Raw genomic sequence first — 20,067 nt, forward strand, 5'->3', positions numbered from 1 at the left:
AATCAATCCTGATCTTGCTGCCTCAAGGGAGGTAGCAGTGTGACACGAATCCCCTCACTGCTGCTGTGCCCACTCCCTGCTGCCCACCTAGTTTCTCCTGCCTCGAGTCTACTCCCAGCCTTGGGAACCCATGAGAGGTCGGTCAAACCCTTGGAATGGCTTGGGTGACCTTGCCCAGTACACCTGCACCAGGTGCTTGGTGTCTGCCCACCATGGTAAGTGCAAGGCACCCAGCAGGTTGCCCCTAATTTCTGGCAGCCATCCTTTGCAGCAAACATCCTGGTGGAAGAACAGCTGTGGGGCCCCCAAAGCAGCCCTGGAGGTATCAAGGCTTCCTGGCTGGGGCCCTCCTGAGCTTCCTGAATGGATGGACACATGCAAGGCCAACAGCTATTATGCAAAACTCTCTGCTGGCAATCAGGGCCGGATGTCTTTGGGAACAAGAAGGAATTGTTCAGTGGTGCTTAGTGGTTAGCAATGAGGCCAAATTCCTGTACACATTTACTTAATCTCAATGAACTCCGCAGCACTTACTACCGAGCCCACATGCACAGAATTGCATCAGCAGCTAAAACCGAAAAAATTAAATACATTCCTCGGCAGGCTTTGTTTGCATCTCCAGCATTGCATTCCAATCCACAGGCCTCTTGCCCTCACACAGAGAAGAATTCAGTTAACAGGTTTCCTTTATTCTGCTCAGGTGCTTAGAGCTTCAGCCAAACAACTTGAAGGCTTTGATGGCCTTGGCTGTCAGCTTCACAAACACTGGCCATCAGCAGGAGGCCTACGGAGCCCTGAGGAGCTGGATCATGCAGAATCCCAAATACAAGTACGATGTGCGGAGCAAGAAAGGATCCCCGGCCCTTACCAGGAGAACGTCCAAGACCACAGACGAAAGGTGACAGCAGTGGTCGGCATAATGGTGTTGGGAAGCTAGACTTGGGATGGGGAAGTCTAGGGAGCAGGGGACAACAGGATGGCGTTCAAGGTGGGTGAGTGCAAGGTCTTGCACTTGGGGCATAGGAATGGGTGTCATAAGTACAGGTTGGGGGACAAGAGGCTGGAGAGCAGCGCTTGTGAAAGGGACCTTGGGGTGCTGGTTGACTGCAGGCTAAACATGAGTCAGCAGTGTGATGCGGTGGTCAAGAGGCCGAACGCCACCCTTGGTTGCATAGCCAGAAGTGTGGCTTCTAGATCGAGAGAGGTATTACTACCACTCTGTACGATTCTGGTGTGCCTGCAACTGGAGTACTGTGTTCAGTTTTGGGCCCCTCATTACAGAAAGGATATAGCCAGGTTGGAGTGAGTGCAGCGCAGGGCCACAAGGTTGGTGGCCAGTTTGCAGGGGATGCTGTATGAGGCGAGACTGAGGGAACTGGGTCTTTTCAGCCTGGAGGAGATTCCGAGGGGATCTGTTGGTGATATATAGGTATGTGAGGGGGTGTCACACGGGTGGGTAGAGATCTGTTCTCCCCTGCAGTATGTCTTGACAGTTAGGACCCCTAGGATATGGAATGGGCTTCCTCGGGAGGTGGTTGAAGCCTCATCAGTGAGAGTGTTCAAGGATAGGCTGGACATGCATATGGTAGGCATGTCATGAGCCAGCTGGAGCCAGGGGTCAGACTAGATGATCCAGGAGACCCCTTCTGACTCGCTCTGTTTGTATGTTTCTAAGTACCAGCCCTCTGAGCTCACAACTAAATCATGTGCTCTTTGAAGAATGAAAACTAGGGGTAGGCCTGTACTGCTAGTTTGCAGCATTGAAGCCTCAAATTTCAGTTTACAGTGAAGGCTTCTGGCAGAATGCAGGAACTCCGGCTGAATGCCTGTGGTTTTACCATGCACATTGTAGACATGTTGTGAGTGGAGTCGGCTGGAGCCGGGGGTCAGACTAGATGGCCTGGGAGACCCCTTCTGACTTGCTCTGTTTCTAAGTCATGTGGGTGCACCCCCTCCCAGTCTTTTGAAAGAGATATATGGTGGTGGTGGTGGGGGGGGTGTGTTGGTCGTATCACAGAGGCTAGCCGATAGATGCCCAGAAAAAGTCCGCATGTCACTTGTTCCTGCCAGATTAGTACCGTCCTGTCAGGTTGGTTTTGGCAGAGTTTGGACAGGAAGATGTAGCTTGTTTGAGGACAGGAATGTTACTTCCACTCTCAAAATATTGCACTCTCTGCACTGCTCTGCTCTCTTTCAGTTCGTTGCTGGAAGAGGTGAAGGAACTATATCTGGAAGGAGCTCACCAGAATGGTGAGATGATAGACCCGGACCTGCAAACAGGGCTAGGTGTGCTCTTCCACCTGAGCGGGGAATTCAACAGAGCCATAGATGCATTCAGTGCTGCCCTCACTGTAAGGCCAGAGGTACGTTTTACATCTGTGCATTAACGATTTGCACTCTGCTCTCCTGCACGTTCTCATTTCTTTGAAAGCTGGCCTGCATGAAGAGCCTGCCACTCCAGTGGCAGCTATTAATACTTTAAAGCCTGAAATGGAAAAGTTAATTGTGAAGAGAATCCCATTTTCAAGTAGTTTTATTTCTGTCCACTTTCTGGCCAGCCTGCAAATGAATCAAAGTAATTTTTATAGGAAGCTATCCATAACTCTCGGTCATGTTCACAAGTTCTGTGTCAGTTAATTGGGAGGACAGTGACTTTACTTTTATACCAATCATTAATCTAAAGCTGTGGGCAGAAAATAGAAGGCTGTCTGCACAAGGATTGCGCTGGTACTAGGAAACTGTCATTGTGTTGCCAGGATTATTCATTGTGGAACCGTCTAGGTGCAACTTTAGCAAATGGGGATCGAAGTGAGGAAGCTGTTGAAGCCTACACCAGAGCTTTGGAGATCCAGCCGGGCTTCATCAGGTCCAGGTACAACCTAGGAATAAGCTGCATCAACCTAGGAGCATACAGGTGAGATGGATGGCTTCAGCATTTCGGCACACAAAAAAGCCCATTCTTCCCATCATTCTGCTGTACCAGGTTGGGCATTCAGGGACTTGGATCACCAAGTGCACACTTTTCCAAGGTGGTGGACTGCACAGCCCGTCATTCCCTCTCCACATGGTCAGTACAGCTCTCCATCCCCTTGTGAGAAGATCCGAACTGTGGTTTGGAGCAGGTCGGCTAGCTTGATCCAAATGATATTCCCTGAGCATAGAGCATTGTTGTCTTTCATGCAGAGTGAATGGCGGCTGGTTAAGGACAATATTTACTCCTCTGCCTATAGCAGGTGTGCAGAACGTTTCAGTCAAAGGGCCAAATCCCATTGCACAGAAGCTCTTGAGCTGCATTCCAGTGGTGAGATGGGCTCATGACGAAAGGGATGGTGTCAAAAATTACCAGTCTAACTTGGTTTTCAGCTCCTAATAACCCGAGGCGAGGCATATCAGTTAGTTAGAATTGGGGGTGTGGAGAAATGGGGAAAAGCCATGAAGCCACCTCATAATTGGCTTAGGGATGAGTTGTGAGCATCTCAGAAATCCTGTAGGGATGGACTGGCTCTCTGGAATGCTGGATCTGCTCCGGCTTTGCTCATCTGACTTATATCCTAACTGCTGCAATGCAAGCCATTTTGCTAGTTCCCAGTTGAATGTTGTCGTTTAGTCACAAAGTTGTGCCCGACCTATCACGACCCCATGGACAACATTCCTCCAGGCTCTACTGTCCTCCATCATCCCTCGGAGTCCACCCAAACCCACACCCACTACCCCAGTCACTCCATCCAGCCACCTCATCCTCTGCTGTCCCCTTGGCTTTTGCCATCAATTGTTCCCAGCATCAGGGTCTTCTCCAGTGAGTTGTTCCTTCTCATTAGGTGGCCAAAGTATTTGGGTTTTATCTTTAGTATCTGGCCTTCTAAAGATCAGCCAGGGTTGATATCCTTTGAAATTGACAGGTTTGATGGCCATGCAGTCCAAGGGACTCACAGGAGTCTCCGCCAGCACCACAATTCAAAGGCCTCAGTTCTTCGGCGCTCAGCCTTTCTTATGGTGCAGCTTTCACAGCCATACATTGCAACTGGGAAAACCATAGCCTTGACTATATGCACTTTTTCCCAGTTGAATACTTCTTTGTAAATGAGAACATTTCTAACCCTTTTTCTGGATATTTATAAAGATGGACCTGGTGAAACAGGGCAATGTGTGTCAGAGGTTCTGAAGATTGTAGATTACGCCCCACTTCTCTCTTCTGCCAGGTTTATTTCTGTAGATAAGACCACAAGAAGGCCCTTTCCAACAGATCTCCATGACATCTGCGTTTATGCAGAGAAGGGCTTGTCGTTAACTAAATAAGGGATTGGCAAGGTTTGGCCTTCCAGATGTTTTGGCTTATAACACTTGTCAGCTCCAGGCAGCAGATCCAGTGGTAGGGTGAGATGGGAGTTGTAGGCCAAACCATCTAGAAGGCCACAACTTGCCTGTCTCCCAAAGATAAACAAATGAGAGATGATTTGCCAGTGTACTTAATGGAAGTCTGCAGGTCAGACTGTGTCTCCAGGTAGTGGTGGAACCGAGTAAACCATGAGAAGTAGAGACCATCCCATCCCCTGGGAAGAATGAGCCCCTTTCCAAACAGTTCTGGGGTGGTGGTGTCATTTTTAGTGCATGCCATTGCTCTACAAAGTCTCTACACCAATAAATGACCTGGGTTTGCTCAGTCTGATGATGGTGGGCCAACTGTGATTAATTGTTCTTAAATGCATTCCAGCTGTAATGCAGAATCCTTTGAATGCCCAGGTTTATAAATCAGGGATTCTCACATGGCAGCAGTGTTGGTCTCAATTTTTACACCCATTCTTCTCTTCCACCCCATAGAGAGGCAGTCAGCAATTTCCTCACCGCTCTCAATTTGCAAAGAAAGAGTCGAAATCAGCAACACATTCCCCACCCTGCAATTTCAGGGAATATCTGGGCAGCTCTTCGGATTGCTTTGTCTATGATGGACCAGCCAGAACTTTTTCAAGCTGCTAATGTAGGTGACCTGGATGTTCTGCTAAAAGCTTTCAGCATTGAGCCCTAAACCACACACGCATGCTTTCTTCCTCACTTGCATAGACTTATGCGCATACACACAAGCCTTCCAAAAAAAGGAAACCATCTCATTCATTCTATACAGGAATAGAAATATCTTTAACTTCCCGATTTCAACAGAGACAACTTGGACACTTTCCAGCCGAAAAGGTTCTGTGGAATTCCACTCAACCTGCAGAAGAGAAGTTAAAAAGCACAACACTGTGTAAATATTGCTTTGCTCAAATATTCACAATAGATTCCAGGGAATAACAGCTACCAACCCGCACATGGACGTTGGATGAAATCACCTCCCTTGACTGTTCCTTGGGACGCGTGCCTGTGCAAAGAACACGTTACATATGGCGAAGAGCAGACAAGTGTCTGGCAACATCCCTAAGGTAGCCTTCCTCAATGTGCTAGAAGCATTGGACTACAATAACTATCATTCCCAGCCAGCAGTACTGTGCTGGCTAGGAAAGGGGGCTGTTGCAGTCCAGTACATGTATGTGGCGTCCAAGAGCTACTGCACCTACTGCGCTTGAAACCCAGTGCAGATGATGGGCGGCTCGCCCGAAAGTCCTCTTCCCACCAACACGGCCATCGCTATGTGCATGTCAGAGTGGCTGTGCTTTCACTATCAACAGACATAGCATGCAACCATCTCGAGCCTCCCATTAAATTAACTGGATTTTTATTCTGGAGTTTGATCCTGTGAAGCCTTCCAAGGCAGAAATCTCATGAGAAGATATGCAGGTCAAATCATAGATGCGTGTGTGTGTGGCTGTGCACGTGTGTGTGCGTGCGCGTGCAGGACTGCATTGTGCAAACATACGTTGCAATTTGCACTAGAGTTTTGGGTAGGTGGGAGTAGGGCTGGCCCTAAATGGGTGTACCTCCACCCATTCCTCCTTTCCAGATTCGCGTCTTGTCTTGCAAACCCCCAAACTCACTTAACTCTGAGAGCTGGTGTTTTGCTGCGCTTTTGCTTTCGACAGTTCGGCAGGACTGTGGTGGTAGGGCCCATGTGCTGTTACCTAGCAATGCTGGAATGTACTTGAAAGCACTTCTGAGAGGTCTCCCAAAGTGGCCAGAGAGTGTTTTATGCAGTTGCTAGGCAACTGCAACATACCCTTCTCCATCACAACTAATGAACAGATCTGGCATCACCAAACAGAAGTGCCAGGGGTGTCCGGCAGCTGGCTGCACTGTGCCCTGGACAGATGTCCACTGTGCCTGCCAAACACTGTTTTGAGCAGAGCGTATGAAGGTATATGCACTTTAATCAAGCTTTTCTGCTTTTATGTCTAAGGGGAAGCATGCCGGACTTTTAAGCCTTTTTTACTTGAGTGGCAAAAGAGGCATACAGGACCAAAGAAGGACCACTTGACACAAAGCAAAGCTTTCTTCTGGGCAACTGTTTAAAAATGCAAGTGGAAGGAATCAATTGCAGTCTGGTATGGAGGGGATATTGCGTAGCTGTTAACAGGAGGCAAATGTCAGCACTGAAAGAACGTACATCTGCTCCCTTTCCCTTCCACAAGAAAATGAACAGATGGGCACTGCCCCTGCATTAGCAAATAAGGGGGGAAAGCTTCAATTTTTGAGACAAGTTGCAAAAGCCCAGCCTCAGACTTACTGGTTGATGAATATGAGTCGCAATCTGCATATTCCATTGGTGCTTCAATTGGCCAGGAAGTGGATACTTAAGCCCCATTAAAATGAATACGCAGTATCAGGTGTGAGGACAGACTGCCACTGTTGATGTCAGTGGGGCTCACTCAGGGGATCTGCCAATCCACGGCACCCCAGGGCAAAAAAGTGCCTCGAGCATCCCTTGATTCGCATTAATTTCAGTGGCAGTAAACAAGTGTGTTCTAGACGTTTAGTTGAATAGGACATAATTCTTCAAGGATCACACACTGAAGAAGGATGTCCCCTATTTCATCCAACATGGCAGAACCTCATGCGTGCAAGATGGATTATTCAGAAATTCTTATTTTTTTGATCACCCGTGGTTTTTAATTTGCTAAAACCAACTATGAGCAAGAGCAATGACCAAAAAATGGCATGTTGTGTTTCACGTACGAGAATAAAGCACAGAGGACCGGTTGCCATTCGGGAGCCAGAACCTGCGATTCCTTGCTTGTCTCTTCTGGTTTAAAGCACAGTTTGTTATGTTGCTTTGGCTTGGAACAGTCTTCAATCCCATACCAATCGTTACTTTGTTGGTATGATGAATCTCTGGATTAAGAGTTCAGACTGGACATTTCCCAAATATAAAAATGTTCTTTTAATAATCCACCAGAGCTCTACCCATTAAGTGTTGCTTTGCGGTGAAAGTTTCTTCAAACACAGCCTCTGGCTAGTGAGTCCTTTCCTCTATTTATGTAAGTGTCATTGCTTATGTGGCCAAAGGGTATCATCTGTGCACAAGTGGAAAGTTTCAGTTGGCCTGGAGCAAGTCCAAGCTTTGCAAAAGTAAAAACGTTCTGGAAGTAGGGAGAATCCCAAACAGCCCCACAAGAATGGAGCATACAGAGCATCCACTGAAAGTAAACAATCCAGTAGTCATAAGCCAAGTATCTGCACAGCCAGTAATAAACCATGGATGAAAATGTGCCAATTCATCTTGCTGCTTTCTTTCTCTTTGCATCCATTGATACCAGTTTATCAATGTGTGCTTGGTGAAAAAAGCCATCTATGTCTATGGTTTGCAAACACACACCTCTGCTGCCTCATTTATGGCTCACAAAGTCAACACGCAACAGTTCATTGACACAATAGAAAACTGTCTGGAATAGCTTGCTATGGAATGCCAAAATGGTAGATCAGGGTAGGAGAAAATGGAGGCCCACGCATGCCTGGAGCCCAAGGACACACTCCAGCAAAGCATGTTCCTGAACCAGCCCCACTGAATTGGGCAGGAGTTGTGTAAGGGCTCAGCTGTCTGGATCAAGTGGGTTTGCTACCCTGGACAAGACTGGTCTGATCTAGCATGGTTTTTTGTAGGTTGTTCAGTTGCACGCAATATTCAACCCAGCACTTTAAGTAGAACATTTCTTTTAAGAACTATAAAGAAATGTTGGGGTCAGGCGATGATTTTCATCTGGACTATGGATGGAGGGTTAATCCTTCCCCCACTGTAGTCCCAGTAAAATTGCTCCTCCACAGCTGCCCAAGAGGGCAACTCTTGCAAAATCTCCCATTCTCAGCTTTCAGAATGCATACTAAAAGGGGCACTTTTAGCATAATGTGCAGGTAATGGGTCCATCTTACTCAGGATTGTGGAAGGTGAGGAGGAATTGGACCATCGTTCTGGGCAGCAGCCAGAGCATCCTATATAGGTTCACATTAATGGATCTCAGTTATGGCTACTTCCTGCGATTTGGCAGCCTAGTTAAAAGTAGCCTCACAATATCCACAGAGCCTTCTGTTCCTATAATTTCCAAGGCTCCTTTTGATTATTTCTTTATTGAGAAGCAGGTCAATTTCATAAGCTTTGGTTTCCTTTCTTCCCACTGAAGACACAATTTCTATGGTAGCTGAAATATATAAATTGATGTTTCTCTCTCTCTCTCCTTCCCTCCCTCTCTTTCCATATATATATTAAGAGTATTTTTTTTCTAATAGTAGTAAAACTTTGCAAACTATTTGAAGAAACACATAGCCTCAGGTATCAGTATATCGCATGCAGCCATATTTAACACCTAAATGTGTGCTACCAAGTATAATGCATGGGACAAGGCAAGTCCTTTTAATTGCAAGTAGATGCTATGCATGACTTAATGGTTTCTCCAAGCATTATGAGAACAAAATCAATATGCCAAGCAGTAGTTTGCTTTCATGAGATGGCTGGGCTTTGAAAGGTACGCCAAGTTGGATAAACCATCTTAAAATAAGGGATCTGAGTTGTGTGAGTTGGTTGATATAGAAAAGTCACGCAGATGCCAAGAAATACTCCTTGGCCCTATCCTGTCATTCAGAAGAATTAGGTGAACACCTCAGGTAGCAACCTTTGGAAGCCATTAAAGGATGGCCACCCTGCCCCATTACTAGTTTCTCTGCCGTATCAAGCAGTGCCATTTTGGATTTCCCATCTCAGGCATTAAATAGTCATGACTCCACCCACATCTGCAGAATCCTTGTTTTCTGCATGGCTTAGGAACTAGAGCAGAGACTAAAACTGCAGACATTACAGAGGTTGGGGGCAAAGACTGCCAAGAAGAAAGGAACCAAAAGTGGGATACATTAGCCATTACCAGTAGGGTTGGGGCTAGCTGGACCGGCAGCCCTTTGCCGACATAGAAAGGAGTAGCTGAGGATAAAGATAAAGGCCTGAGCAAACCACATTTGAACTGACCTTTAACAGCTGCTTCTTTTGCATCTGTTTGCAGATCATGTTTATGGACCTAGGAACACAGGATGTTGTTTTATACCGAGTCGGACATTGGTCCATCTGCCCCAGTCTTCTCAGCACTGGCCAGCAGCAGCTCTCCAGGGTGTAGAGTTCTTCCAGCCCTACCTGGACATACCAGGGCTTGAAGTTAGGAGCTTTACAGGCAGGGCAGTGCTGGGCCATGGCCATGGCCATGCAAATGAAGAAGCCACTTTATACCAGGCACAGCCATTTGTCCATCTACTCAGTACTGCCTTCCCTGGTTGGCAGCAATTCTCTAGGGTCTTGGGCAAAAAGCATCTTCCATACCATTGGCCGTGTATGTGACTCTTCCACAGGGAGCTGTGGCATCTCCCTTTACTGTCACTTGCTAGTTCCTACAAACTGAACAGGCATTAAAGGCACTTCAGCAGGCAGGATTACTTGTTTTTTGCTCAGTTGGCAACCCTGACTAAGCCAAAACAATAGAAAACTGGAAACATGGTCCCACTCATGGCTGGGGCCTTTGCGAGTCCACCTACTGCTCTTTGCTATGTAAGACTATAGAACACAGAGGCCCCCAGTAAATGTCATAGACCAAGCTAGCTCCATCTGCCAGAAGGGCAGCAGGGCAAGGATATTTATATGGAACAATAACACCTGTTACATTGGTCTGTGCAAAATAGATGTTTGGCTATATGTGCTCCTCTGTAAAAGTACCTGTCTTCACACCTGCTCTCTGCTCCTCTCCTTTAAAGCAGTCATGAGCAGTACATAGATAGGGATCTTCTGGTAATTGCCTGGGTGATGTGTGCTAGGTCAGCAAGGAAATAGCCCTTCTCCACATGGCTAGATTGTATATTTCACAGCGTCCATCTTTTGGAATTTTGCATTGGATTTCCTGAAATGAAGTAACTCAGATATACATTGGTGATTGCCTATGTGGTCCGCCCCAGTGGAGAAGTTGTGGGATGCAGAGGAAAAAGCCCCTTGGTCTCTTGAGATGCCATGTTGCATCTGGCACCTGACTGCAAGTGGGTGGATCTTAGCAGTCTAGCGAGGAAAGAAATGGAAAGGAATGGAACAGTTCCACTGGGCTGAAATATGTCCACCGCTTTTTTAAAGCATTCCCTTCAGTTTAATACATGGCAGCTATTCCTTCCAAACAGTTTTCACTTTCCCGAGTGTAGAAAGAGAGCCAGCTAAAGTGTTGGACTGGTTAGATCCAGGTTCTAGTCCACACTCAACCATGAATCTCACTGGGCAACTTTGGGCCAGCCACTGACTCTCAGCCTAGCCCACCTCACAGGGTTGTTTCTGTGAGGATAAATTGGGCTGGAGGAGGACTATGTAACGCATCTTGGGTTCCTCACAAGGGGAAAAACAGGATGGATATAAACACAATGTAATAACAACAGAACAAATAGCTTGTACAGATTGAGATACACAATAATGGTGCAAGTCTTGCCATGCAGAATAAGGGCCAGCAGTTAAAATGCTTCTAAGGCTTAAGCAGAAAGCTAAAATTGTGGTAATTTTGGCCTTATGGCACATGAACCACTTGTGCATGTAAGATTACCTCTGCAATGCAGGGAAAAGAAAGCAGCATGAGGTAGGGACCAGAGCAATGTTCCTCAACCTGGTTTTCTCCAGATGGTTTGGACTACAACTCTCAAGATTCCTGATTTCTGGGAGTTGGTCCTGGCAGGCACCAACCAGGCTGGGAAACATGGGGGCCAGAGGATCTTCCAAAATGTAACAAAGCATACAAATTTCATATTCATCAATTCAGCACTACAAAGGTAGCTTGCACTGTGTTCATACCTCAGAGAGGTTGAACTTTATAGTTCCCTCCAAAGAACAGGAGGGAACAGGTCTAAAAGTTTTGATAGCAATAAGAGGTCTAGCTGTTTCACTGATCCACAACCCCACTGAGATATTTTTTTGCAGGGGGGCAATGGAACCATGAAGGTTAACCTCACTTTGAGCACATGCTGGTCGTAGGGTCAATGCTTTGAGAATTGTAGGAGAACTGGCACGTTGATCGGTTGGAGGAGGAGGGCAGGCCAGGTACAAGGTTGTGTTCTCATGCAAAAATCCACACAGCAGAAGTGCTGAGCAGCCTTCCCCAGTCTGGCGCAGTCCTAAGGCTAGTTCTGCCTGCAATGGTTGGGGCAATCGGGACTGCAATCCAAACTATCTGGAAGACATGTGGTTGGGGAAGGCTTGTCCTGGAGGCTGTGCAGATCTGTTCTGAGGAATGTGAGGGGTTGCCATGCAGGCACGGAAACATGCAGGGAGGGAAAGGGACTGCACCTGAGGGTGAGGAAATACCATTTTTAATTGGTCTGAGCGTTTCGCCAAGAGTGTGCGCGCACGTGTGTGTACATATGTGTAGACACACACATGCACATGACTCTACTGCAGAGAAGGGACTGAGGTCAAGGTGCTCAAGAGCCTCTTCAGTACTCCTTTCACTGCTGTGCGAAGGAACAAGTGTGTGAGGGCAGGTTTGTGTATTCCTGTTCATCACTGCAGCATCAAGCACTGGCTTGCCCAGGGGAAGGTTCTACCACAGATCCAACACCATGGAGAGGACTTTAGCATCATCTTGAACAAAATATTCTCTACCACCACCATTGGAGGCAGTGCAGACGCTCAGCTGCAAGTCATGGATGGACTGGAGTGGCCATGGAAAGATGCCCTTGCATGTGAATCATCTCCCAGCCCTGCAAACACAAATCCATGCTTAGAGGCTTTGAAAAGACCTTGGCCTTAATATGCTTTCTTTTCCTCTGTTTGCATAATTTTCTAGACGTTCATCATGGGTGAACTGAATGTTGCATTTTATGTTAGCAGCTTTTTAAAATACCTGTACTCTTTATCAATTGTAAATTTAGGGGAAATGTTTATAAATATACATATATATTTTATATATCAAATATAAGGTATCTATATAAAACTAAGAGCATATAGTTTTGAACAGATTCTTATGCTGCCTCTGCTACATGATATTGAAAATTTGCAGTTGAATTTAGCATTATCAAGTTTGGAGACGTCTTTAAAGCCCAAATATATTAATATGAGGAAAAAATTTGGACAGCCTCCTCCCCCCACCTGGGGTGCGCCAGATGTTTTGAACTGACCACTGAGTATACTGGCTGGGACTGCAGGAAGTTGAATTCCTCAACATCTGGAGGACACCCAGCTGAGGAAGGAGGTTTTAGGGTCTGCCCCTTTTCACCTCTCAGTGGAGGGAATTTGCGAGGTGTAGAAAACAGCCCTGCAATTACTTACAGATTACTTGAGCTAATTACTGTACCAAGGAGTAAAGGAAGGAGATCTATGAACCCCAATTGACCTTATTTTCACCTTCTATTTAAAGCAGTCGGAGGACAGTCCTCTGCTGTAAGCCATCCTTTGCTTGAGAGGCTGCCTGGCCCAGGTCAGATAAAAAGACAGAGAAGCTTGGAGAACTTCGTGGAGAAGCACTTGGATAACAGACTGAATGAGCACAGCTTTCTCCTGCTCAGAGCCTTACCCATTAGGGTGGGATATATTGCCTTTTCATGGCTGGCATCCTCAAATGGAGCACTGCATGCCTGTTTTCCTGTAATCTCAAAGCATGGCTCGAGTTGCCAGAGGGGAGCCCAATCGCCAGGTTTCTCCTGAGACAGGTCACATCTTGCATCACCTTGCTAGCAGCTCCACCTTTTCAGATGGGCGCGATCTTTCTTCCCCAGGTGGAGGCAGCATTGCCAATGCCAATTATCAAGTCGTATCTCGCAGGATCACTTCCTTTCTTGCCAGTTTGCTACAGCTCGACTTCCACAGTGCATTTTAATCTGGTCTGCATGGCAGACTATCCCTGGGTTTATATTTATCTTCAGCTTCTCCCCTTAGGGCGTTACATGCACACTTCTCAGTGCTGACTCTGCCCAGTTTCTGAACAATAACCACCAGGATTACTTGATTAGTCTCTTTTGTACCTGAAGTGGGTATTCAACACAACTTACACTTTTAACAATCAAAATGAAATATTAAAAGAAACAGGACACAGAGCACATTTAATACATACTATTTTAGCTTTAGTAGGATGGAATTACTTGCTACATGCTGCTGAAAAGAATGGTTCTTTTCAGTTTTTCCCCATTATGTATGATTTGTCTCACTCATGAACTCAAAGCCTGTGTTTTTCCTGCTCCAGTAAACTGGGACAGGGAAAATACACACAACATATTACATCACAGAAGGCATAACCAACCCTTTACACTTAGGAGGAAGAATACAACATGGGAATAACAGTTTTGGCAGTTTTCCTGCACTGAGTGGAACTGGGCAAATTTGGAGGGTGTTCCTTGCTCCTGCCTCAACCAACCTTCCCTCATGGCCTCCTCCTACACACACATATACACAAAAACATTTGCATCTACCCCTCAAGGTGCTCTTGGCATCTCATGAAGGCAATATTCAGCAGGACATGAATGTCTCACTTTGATCAGGATGGGAAGCTGTCTGCTGTTTCTGTAAGCTGGCTGGGAGTGGTGGAGGTTACAGACCCAACCATCTGGAGAAGACTATCTTAAATGTGATAAGATTAAGCATATTTTTAAAGTAAGAACAATGGAATAGCTAAATGGAGAAAGAGTTCAGAACAAGATTTTTATCAAAACTTTGTCCAAAAGCTCCTGAATCCCAAATTATAAAGTATTTGAATATATGGTTGAGGTATAATATTGACATCCTCAGTCTCTGTTAGTGCCAAAATTTGTGAAGATGAAGACAGGTATGAGAATGTCTTCACCAAATTGGAATTTTAGAATATAAAAGAGAGTGCAAGTAATATGAAGCCCAGATCTGAATGTTTACATTCATTTTCAAAGGCTCAAAGCAAACCCAGACTGGGAAAATCTCTAAGCAAATTAGGGATTTAAAGTCAGTTTCCAAACAATAAATCTTGCCTTTATATATTTAGTGCATTATGAGCTGCATATAAAAAAACCCAGTTCTATAGTTTACTGAAGATTTAAAGTGACAATTTTGTGCTCCGCTCTTTAACGTAACTTATGCTTTTAACCTGGAACTGTATGGGTATTTAGTGTGTTTAATTTATAAGGCTGATAAAATTTGCAGAGCACCACAGTAAATGTATTTTTGTACGGTAATGGAAGCATGCCTTCCTTTGATTCTTTTTCCACTTATGAAATTGTATTTATTTTCCTGTATTTATATAAAATTGTGGAATTTTTAAATATGTCTTAAAATAAACTTTTGTCTGTGGCTTCAAGTTAATTGCTAGCTGGAGATTTATCTGACCGATTTCTGCTAAGGGTAAAGAGAGGATGGAGTTTTCTTAGTCCCCGAAGCAAATTTATTTTCATTTTTTTAAAGGGGCAGGTAAGATTTGCCGCTTTCCCAAATAATGCCAGGGTTTTACAGATGATCCAAGCATGTCAATTCATTTGAAAATAGTGACCACAAAAAAGGCACTCTGAACCAATCAATGTGAGCTTTTTTTAATTTAAAACAGTTGCAACAATACCTCATTCATATCCCTTCATGTGGCAGACAATTCCTCTCCAGAACATTAAAAGTATTTCAAGTGAGCAGTGCAAAACTCATCGAAACGTCAAATGCTTCCAAGATACAGTAGCTGACTTCAAGTGGTGAGAAAGGCCTTGCATATTGATCCAATCCAGTTTGAGAAGTAGGGAAGGGGAGATCAAAAGGCACATCTAGTTCTGTAATTCTGCATAGTCATTTAATGCCCCACAATTCATATAAACTAGGAAAACTGCAACAAAAGCGGAAAACTAAAGCTGGTGATCCAGTTCGGAATACTGCAATCGGCATCTAATGCTTTTGTCTTGAGAGTGTTTAACACAACAGGCCAATTCAGATGCTTTAAAACACATCACATTCAGTGATACTGGCGTAAGTGCAGGGGGACTATTTTCAAGCCCCACAATTCACCTGTGCTGCTGCTAGGAAGTGGTGTCGGTATGACAATATGATGCGACTCCTCCCATGGGGAGGATTTTAAAGCTTCTGAATCTTCATAAACTCATGCCATGAGCTAGTAATCTCATCAGTGCACTGAATGTGGAAAAGTTCTCCTGGAGTAAGCTACATATAGAGAGCCCCAACAGGATACAACAGGAATGAAGGATTTGACTCACAGGGTGGTCCTCCAGAAAAGATGTTCATAACCATCCAAGATGTAAATTTTATGCATAGGTCTGCTCCTTGTATTACTTCAACAAATTGCCCTCAGTGTACCAAATGTCAAACCATCATTACTCGGCTTCAGTTTATCACCAATTATTATGATATGGCTGGCAAATAAGAGGAACTCCACTTTATGCAATTGATATCAATTTTCATATCCAATAAACTTCCTCTGTTAGTCAAACATTAACTATACTTTCCATTCCAACCTGGCATCAGCCATATGGAGGAGGATGATTTTTAAAAAATGGACATCAATATTTTCAAAAGTTTGGAGGGTCTTCCTCCTCAGTTTGGACATGTAAAATAATTTCCATTTTTTTTTGTCAGCAAAGTGAATATTAAGCCTGGATTGCATAGGAACCCATGAGTCAAAGACCCGTTTGCTTTGGTACAGATGGTCTAGATTGGGGGGTGGGGGGGGGGTGAAGGAACATATCTGCCAAGTCATACATGCTTCAGATGCATATATATTCCTCCAAAATGTCAGCTAAACATATGATGCTCCAAGTCCCAAAAAGTGGGCAAGCACTGGAAACCAACTATTACCAGCAGTACAGAGTGGGATAAGGCTGAATATCCTCTGTGAGTAATGGGGTACAAGGGACCCTCACCTGGAGGAAAAGGACTACCAAAATTCCCATAATAAGGAAATCCAAAGCTCAGTCTCACTCCCCCCACAAACACCCCAATTCTCCATAATCCAGAGGGAAAGAACATTCCCAAGTGTTTAAACTCAGTCTAAAGTCACTCAAAGTCTTCACAAGGAAGGTATGTTGGACCACAACTCTCATCATCCCCAGTTAGACACATCTGGAAGGCACCAGGTTGAGGATGGTTGCCCTAAGCTGTCACCTCAGATGTGTATAAGGGCGGTGCCCTCATGGTAAGCATGAATATCTTGCCCATACCTGAGCAGCAGCTGCTGCTCCCCACGCACTATGCCAGTTCAGGTGGGGAGGGAAGGCATCTTAAAGGGAAGTCTTGCCTTCATCCTCAAAACCACTAACCTTCTGTCAGCTTTATTTATGATACAGCAAGATCATGATTCAAATAATAACAGGCAAAATGGGGCTCAAGTCAAGTTCACAGGCCTTGAGTGTACCATTCTGTCCTTAAAAAATGGAATGATCCATCAATACCCCTCTGAACAGTGTTCCAATGAAGGGGGAGTTGATCACGGGAGTAACCTGTACTCTTGTAAACACCCCATTTCATTTCCACGGGGCTTTTATTCAGAACACATTCCTAATGGATTGGGTCCAAGGTTTGTCTTCAACCAGATTGTAGGCCTTACCATGGCAAGTTCATTCCACCCCATATTCAGAACAGGAAGATACACATTAATCATACTGTGGTGAAGTTTGGGATTTGGAGGAAATGTGCTTGAACAAGCAGCATCAAGAGTCACTGAATGCTGCTGTATTCTGCTTCCTACCCTGCATTCTTTATGGTACTAAATCCCAAACACCACTTAGGCAAAATGGCGCCGCAATTTGCTCTAAAACAAATGCAGAAGTCAATGCAATGAGTACATGTCTGACAAATGACCCATCACCCTTCTTTCTCTCATTCACACAGCCGTTTTAGATAGCAGCATCCTATCTTAGTTTGCTGAGATCTCACTATTTTAATCTAAATACAGGAAGGCAGCCAATCAGATCTCACCTCCTTTGAAATAGCCTTTTAGGTCAAAAGGCCATTTTGCTTCAGTTTCCAAGGCAAAACAGATCTTAGTTAAATGAAATTAACTAAGAACACGGTAAGACAAACCCAGGTTCTATTTAAACTGTCAGATGAACTTTCCTGCAAGTCGTGCGTGCAAAGCAGAGGAGTGGAGGAGAAGCCAGAAGATTTTGATTGTGTGCATAATGATTGGGAAGCTGTAATTGAAGAAAGACCCAGACAAGGCTGTGAAACAGATCAGCGTTTTAATATGCAGCAGCAGTGCTTCGGTGAAGCCACAGTGTGTGTGAGCGCATGTGTCAGAGTGGAGGCTTGGACAGAAACTGCTCCTAAGGTAAAGGCTACAGATTCACCACTGACAGTACTTTTGTACTGGAATGCATTATTTTGTCTTTTCTGGCCACCTGATTTCAGGAATCTGACTTGATACACAAGGCCTTAAGTTGCAGCTTGTTTGTCTCCAGCGATACGAACTTCAAGTAAAAATAGTAACAACTCAGACCGATCTGTGCAGGAGCTGCCTACATCTCTCTCTCGCGCGCGCGCTCTCTCTCTCTCTCTTGCGCTCTCTCATGCACACACATGCACCCACTTTATAATGGCTCCTGAACTTCTGGCAAATGGAGCTTGCCAGAAGTTCAGAAAGACAGTCGGAGAAAGTAAAAACTGGAAGGGTCTTTTGGAAAGAGTGGCCTGGGAATGGAACATCTAAACTTTATTCAGGCTTGCTTGCTAACTGCTAATGCTAGCAGTTGAATTGGCTCCATCAAGTTAATTAGACATCCCCATATTAACTTTTGTAAGTCTCTATCAAGTGATTTAACAATGGCAAGAAAAGCAGGAGAAAAAATTTTCAGGGCCTTGAATTCACATAATAATGCAGAACAAGACTGAAACCCCTCCTAAGATGTTAATAAGTTCAGAAAGACAGTGGGAAGAAGTAAAAAAAGGAAGAGGTCTTTTGGAAAGAGTGGCCTGGGAATGGAATATCAGATGACCAGCTCCTTTGCAAATACTTACAGGTCAATATGATTTTAGAAATAAAATAGAAAGATCAGTCCATCAGCATTTTTACCAAGCTATATCCTCTACTCAAGAAAAGTTTTTTAAAAATGTAACAGCCTCTGCTAGAAAGCAGGGCAGTGCATTCTTGATTGCCAGAAAGTCATTTACTCCAGGACTGTCACTGTCAATGGATTTTTTAAGTTTCTACTTAAAGGGCCATTGCCCCCCTTTTAAAAATTTGTGAGAAGTGTTCAACAGGCACTCTTGAGTGGCATACAACTGAAAAAACAAACAGGTGTAAATTCAGTTCAGGAAACATATGGCCGAAATGGCTGTCCCATTGGAAAAGCTACTGACTGGCAGCCCCCTGTGAGCTCTAATGCCCACCCAAAGCTCTTGCACATAAGAACACTGATCGTGTGATGAGAGGTGCAGATGTACGCACACATACAGGTGTGTATACAGATCCACTGAAATGAACGAAAGAAGCACTTTCTTATATGAAGTGAACCATCAGCAACTGCTGGATCAAGGCATAGAAATACAAGATATGTTTTCAAACCAATCGAAGCACCAATTGAAAAAAAGAATATCCAGGTCTTCTATTTGGCAACACTACAAGCTCCCTTAGCTTGAGTAATTAACCTTAATTTCAAGCACTGACATTCACAAAATACCTTGGGCTATTACATTCTTTTTTGTGTAGATCTATTCATTTTTTTTTCTAACCGTAGAGATACAGAGCTCACAGCTAAGCAACTTTTCATGACAGCAAAAAGATCCTTCACCAAAACTTTAATCACTTCTATTGCAGTGAACTCCCCAGCCAAGGGCAGTGGCTGGCTACCATCCCCAATTCCAGAAGATTCATTCAGGGGCTTTCAAGCTGCAAGGTACGTATGAAGTGGGTTTGGGAGCAGCCTTCTGTTCTCCAAGTACTTGTTGTAAATTCCACCAGTAATCAGAACAGTCTTACGGTCTCCACAAAATGTGTATAAATTTTGAAATCCTACGATGCACTGTGATCTAACAGAAAATCTCTCCACTAAAGTTTAAGAAGGCATCAAATGACCAATCCTGATTTAAGCTATAAATGGTACCCAAATCTCTTCCTTTTTGCTTTGCTTTTTTTGGCAGTCCAAAGGCTTTGCTCATTTGAAACAATTTTTTTGGCAGAATAAAAAGGCTTATGGCTTCTTAAGGCCAAAGAACATAGCTGAGGCCTAACTTGGTATCCTGTGGTAAAAGTAAATATACCCCAACTCCCTGGGTGGTCGCTCGGAGGCACAGACTTTAAGGTCATTGTAGATTACCCACCTGAAGAGACAGAGAGAAAAGGAAGAAAGAGACAGTGAGCCCCACAAATCTTGACCCAATGCCCAATCCTAAGGGGTACTTCAAAAGGTTGCTCCTGGTCAGAATCCTATTCTTAGCATCCTGTTTTCTGCCAGGACAATTAGCAATTCTCACTTGCATCAGCGAGAATGCTCTGGGGATACTTGCGGGTAGCTCCTGGCTTACTGTTTAGCTCTGCTTACGCAAAGGTGCCATTGTGAGAACAGACCAGCTGTGCCATCCCCACATAGAGCTCCCAGTTCTCATGGGTAGCAACGGAACAGACGGCTTCATCTTGATACTGACACTGCAGTCATTTTACAATTGGATCTCAATGCCCCATGCTGAAATCCTAAGGTTTTCTGTCCTTCATCTGCATTTTCGGAGGAGTGGAGGGGCTGAATCTGGAGACCTGCTCGCAC

General features: G+C 44.7%; 2 protein-coding genes across 5 annotated transcripts in view; one reads left to right on the plus strand and one right to left on the minus strand.

Annotated features, from left to right (window-relative positions):
• The window catches only part of PEX5L (peroxisomal biogenesis factor 5 like), a 51,840-nt gene extending 46,433 nt beyond the window's left edge, over positions 1-5,407 (plus strand). For all 3 annotated transcript variants that reach the window (XM_044434651.1, XM_044434652.1, XM_044434653.1), the window contains 4 exons: positions 701-898; positions 2,198-2,363; positions 2,757-2,914; positions 4,819-5,407. In XM_044434651.1, the coding sequence (XP_044290586.1) occupies positions 701-898; positions 2,198-2,363; positions 2,757-2,914; positions 4,819-5,023 (727 nt within the window). In that variant the 3' untranslated portion in view covers positions 5,024-5,407. The remainder of the gene's footprint in view (positions 1-700; positions 899-2,197; positions 2,364-2,756; positions 2,915-4,818) is intronic.
• A 9,484-nt stretch (positions 5,408-14,891) lies between these two features.
• USP13 (ubiquitin specific peptidase 13) overlaps positions 14,892-20,067 on the minus strand; it is a 90,769-nt gene continuing 85,593 nt past the window's right edge. For both annotated transcript variants that reach the window (XM_044434656.1, XM_044434655.1), the window contains one exon: positions 14,892-19,627. In XM_044434656.1, the coding sequence (XP_044290591.1) occupies positions 19,534-19,627 (94 nt within the window). In that variant the 3' untranslated portion in view covers positions 14,892-19,533. The remainder of the gene's footprint in view (positions 19,628-20,067) is intronic.

Source organism: Varanus komodoensis, unplaced genomic scaffold (genome assembly GCF_004798865.1).
Source record: "Varanus komodoensis strain SLA01 unplaced genomic scaffold, ASM479886v1 scaffold28, whole genome shotgun sequence".
NCBI lineage: Eukaryota > Metazoa > Chordata > Lepidosauria > Squamata > Varanidae > Varanus > Varanus komodoensis.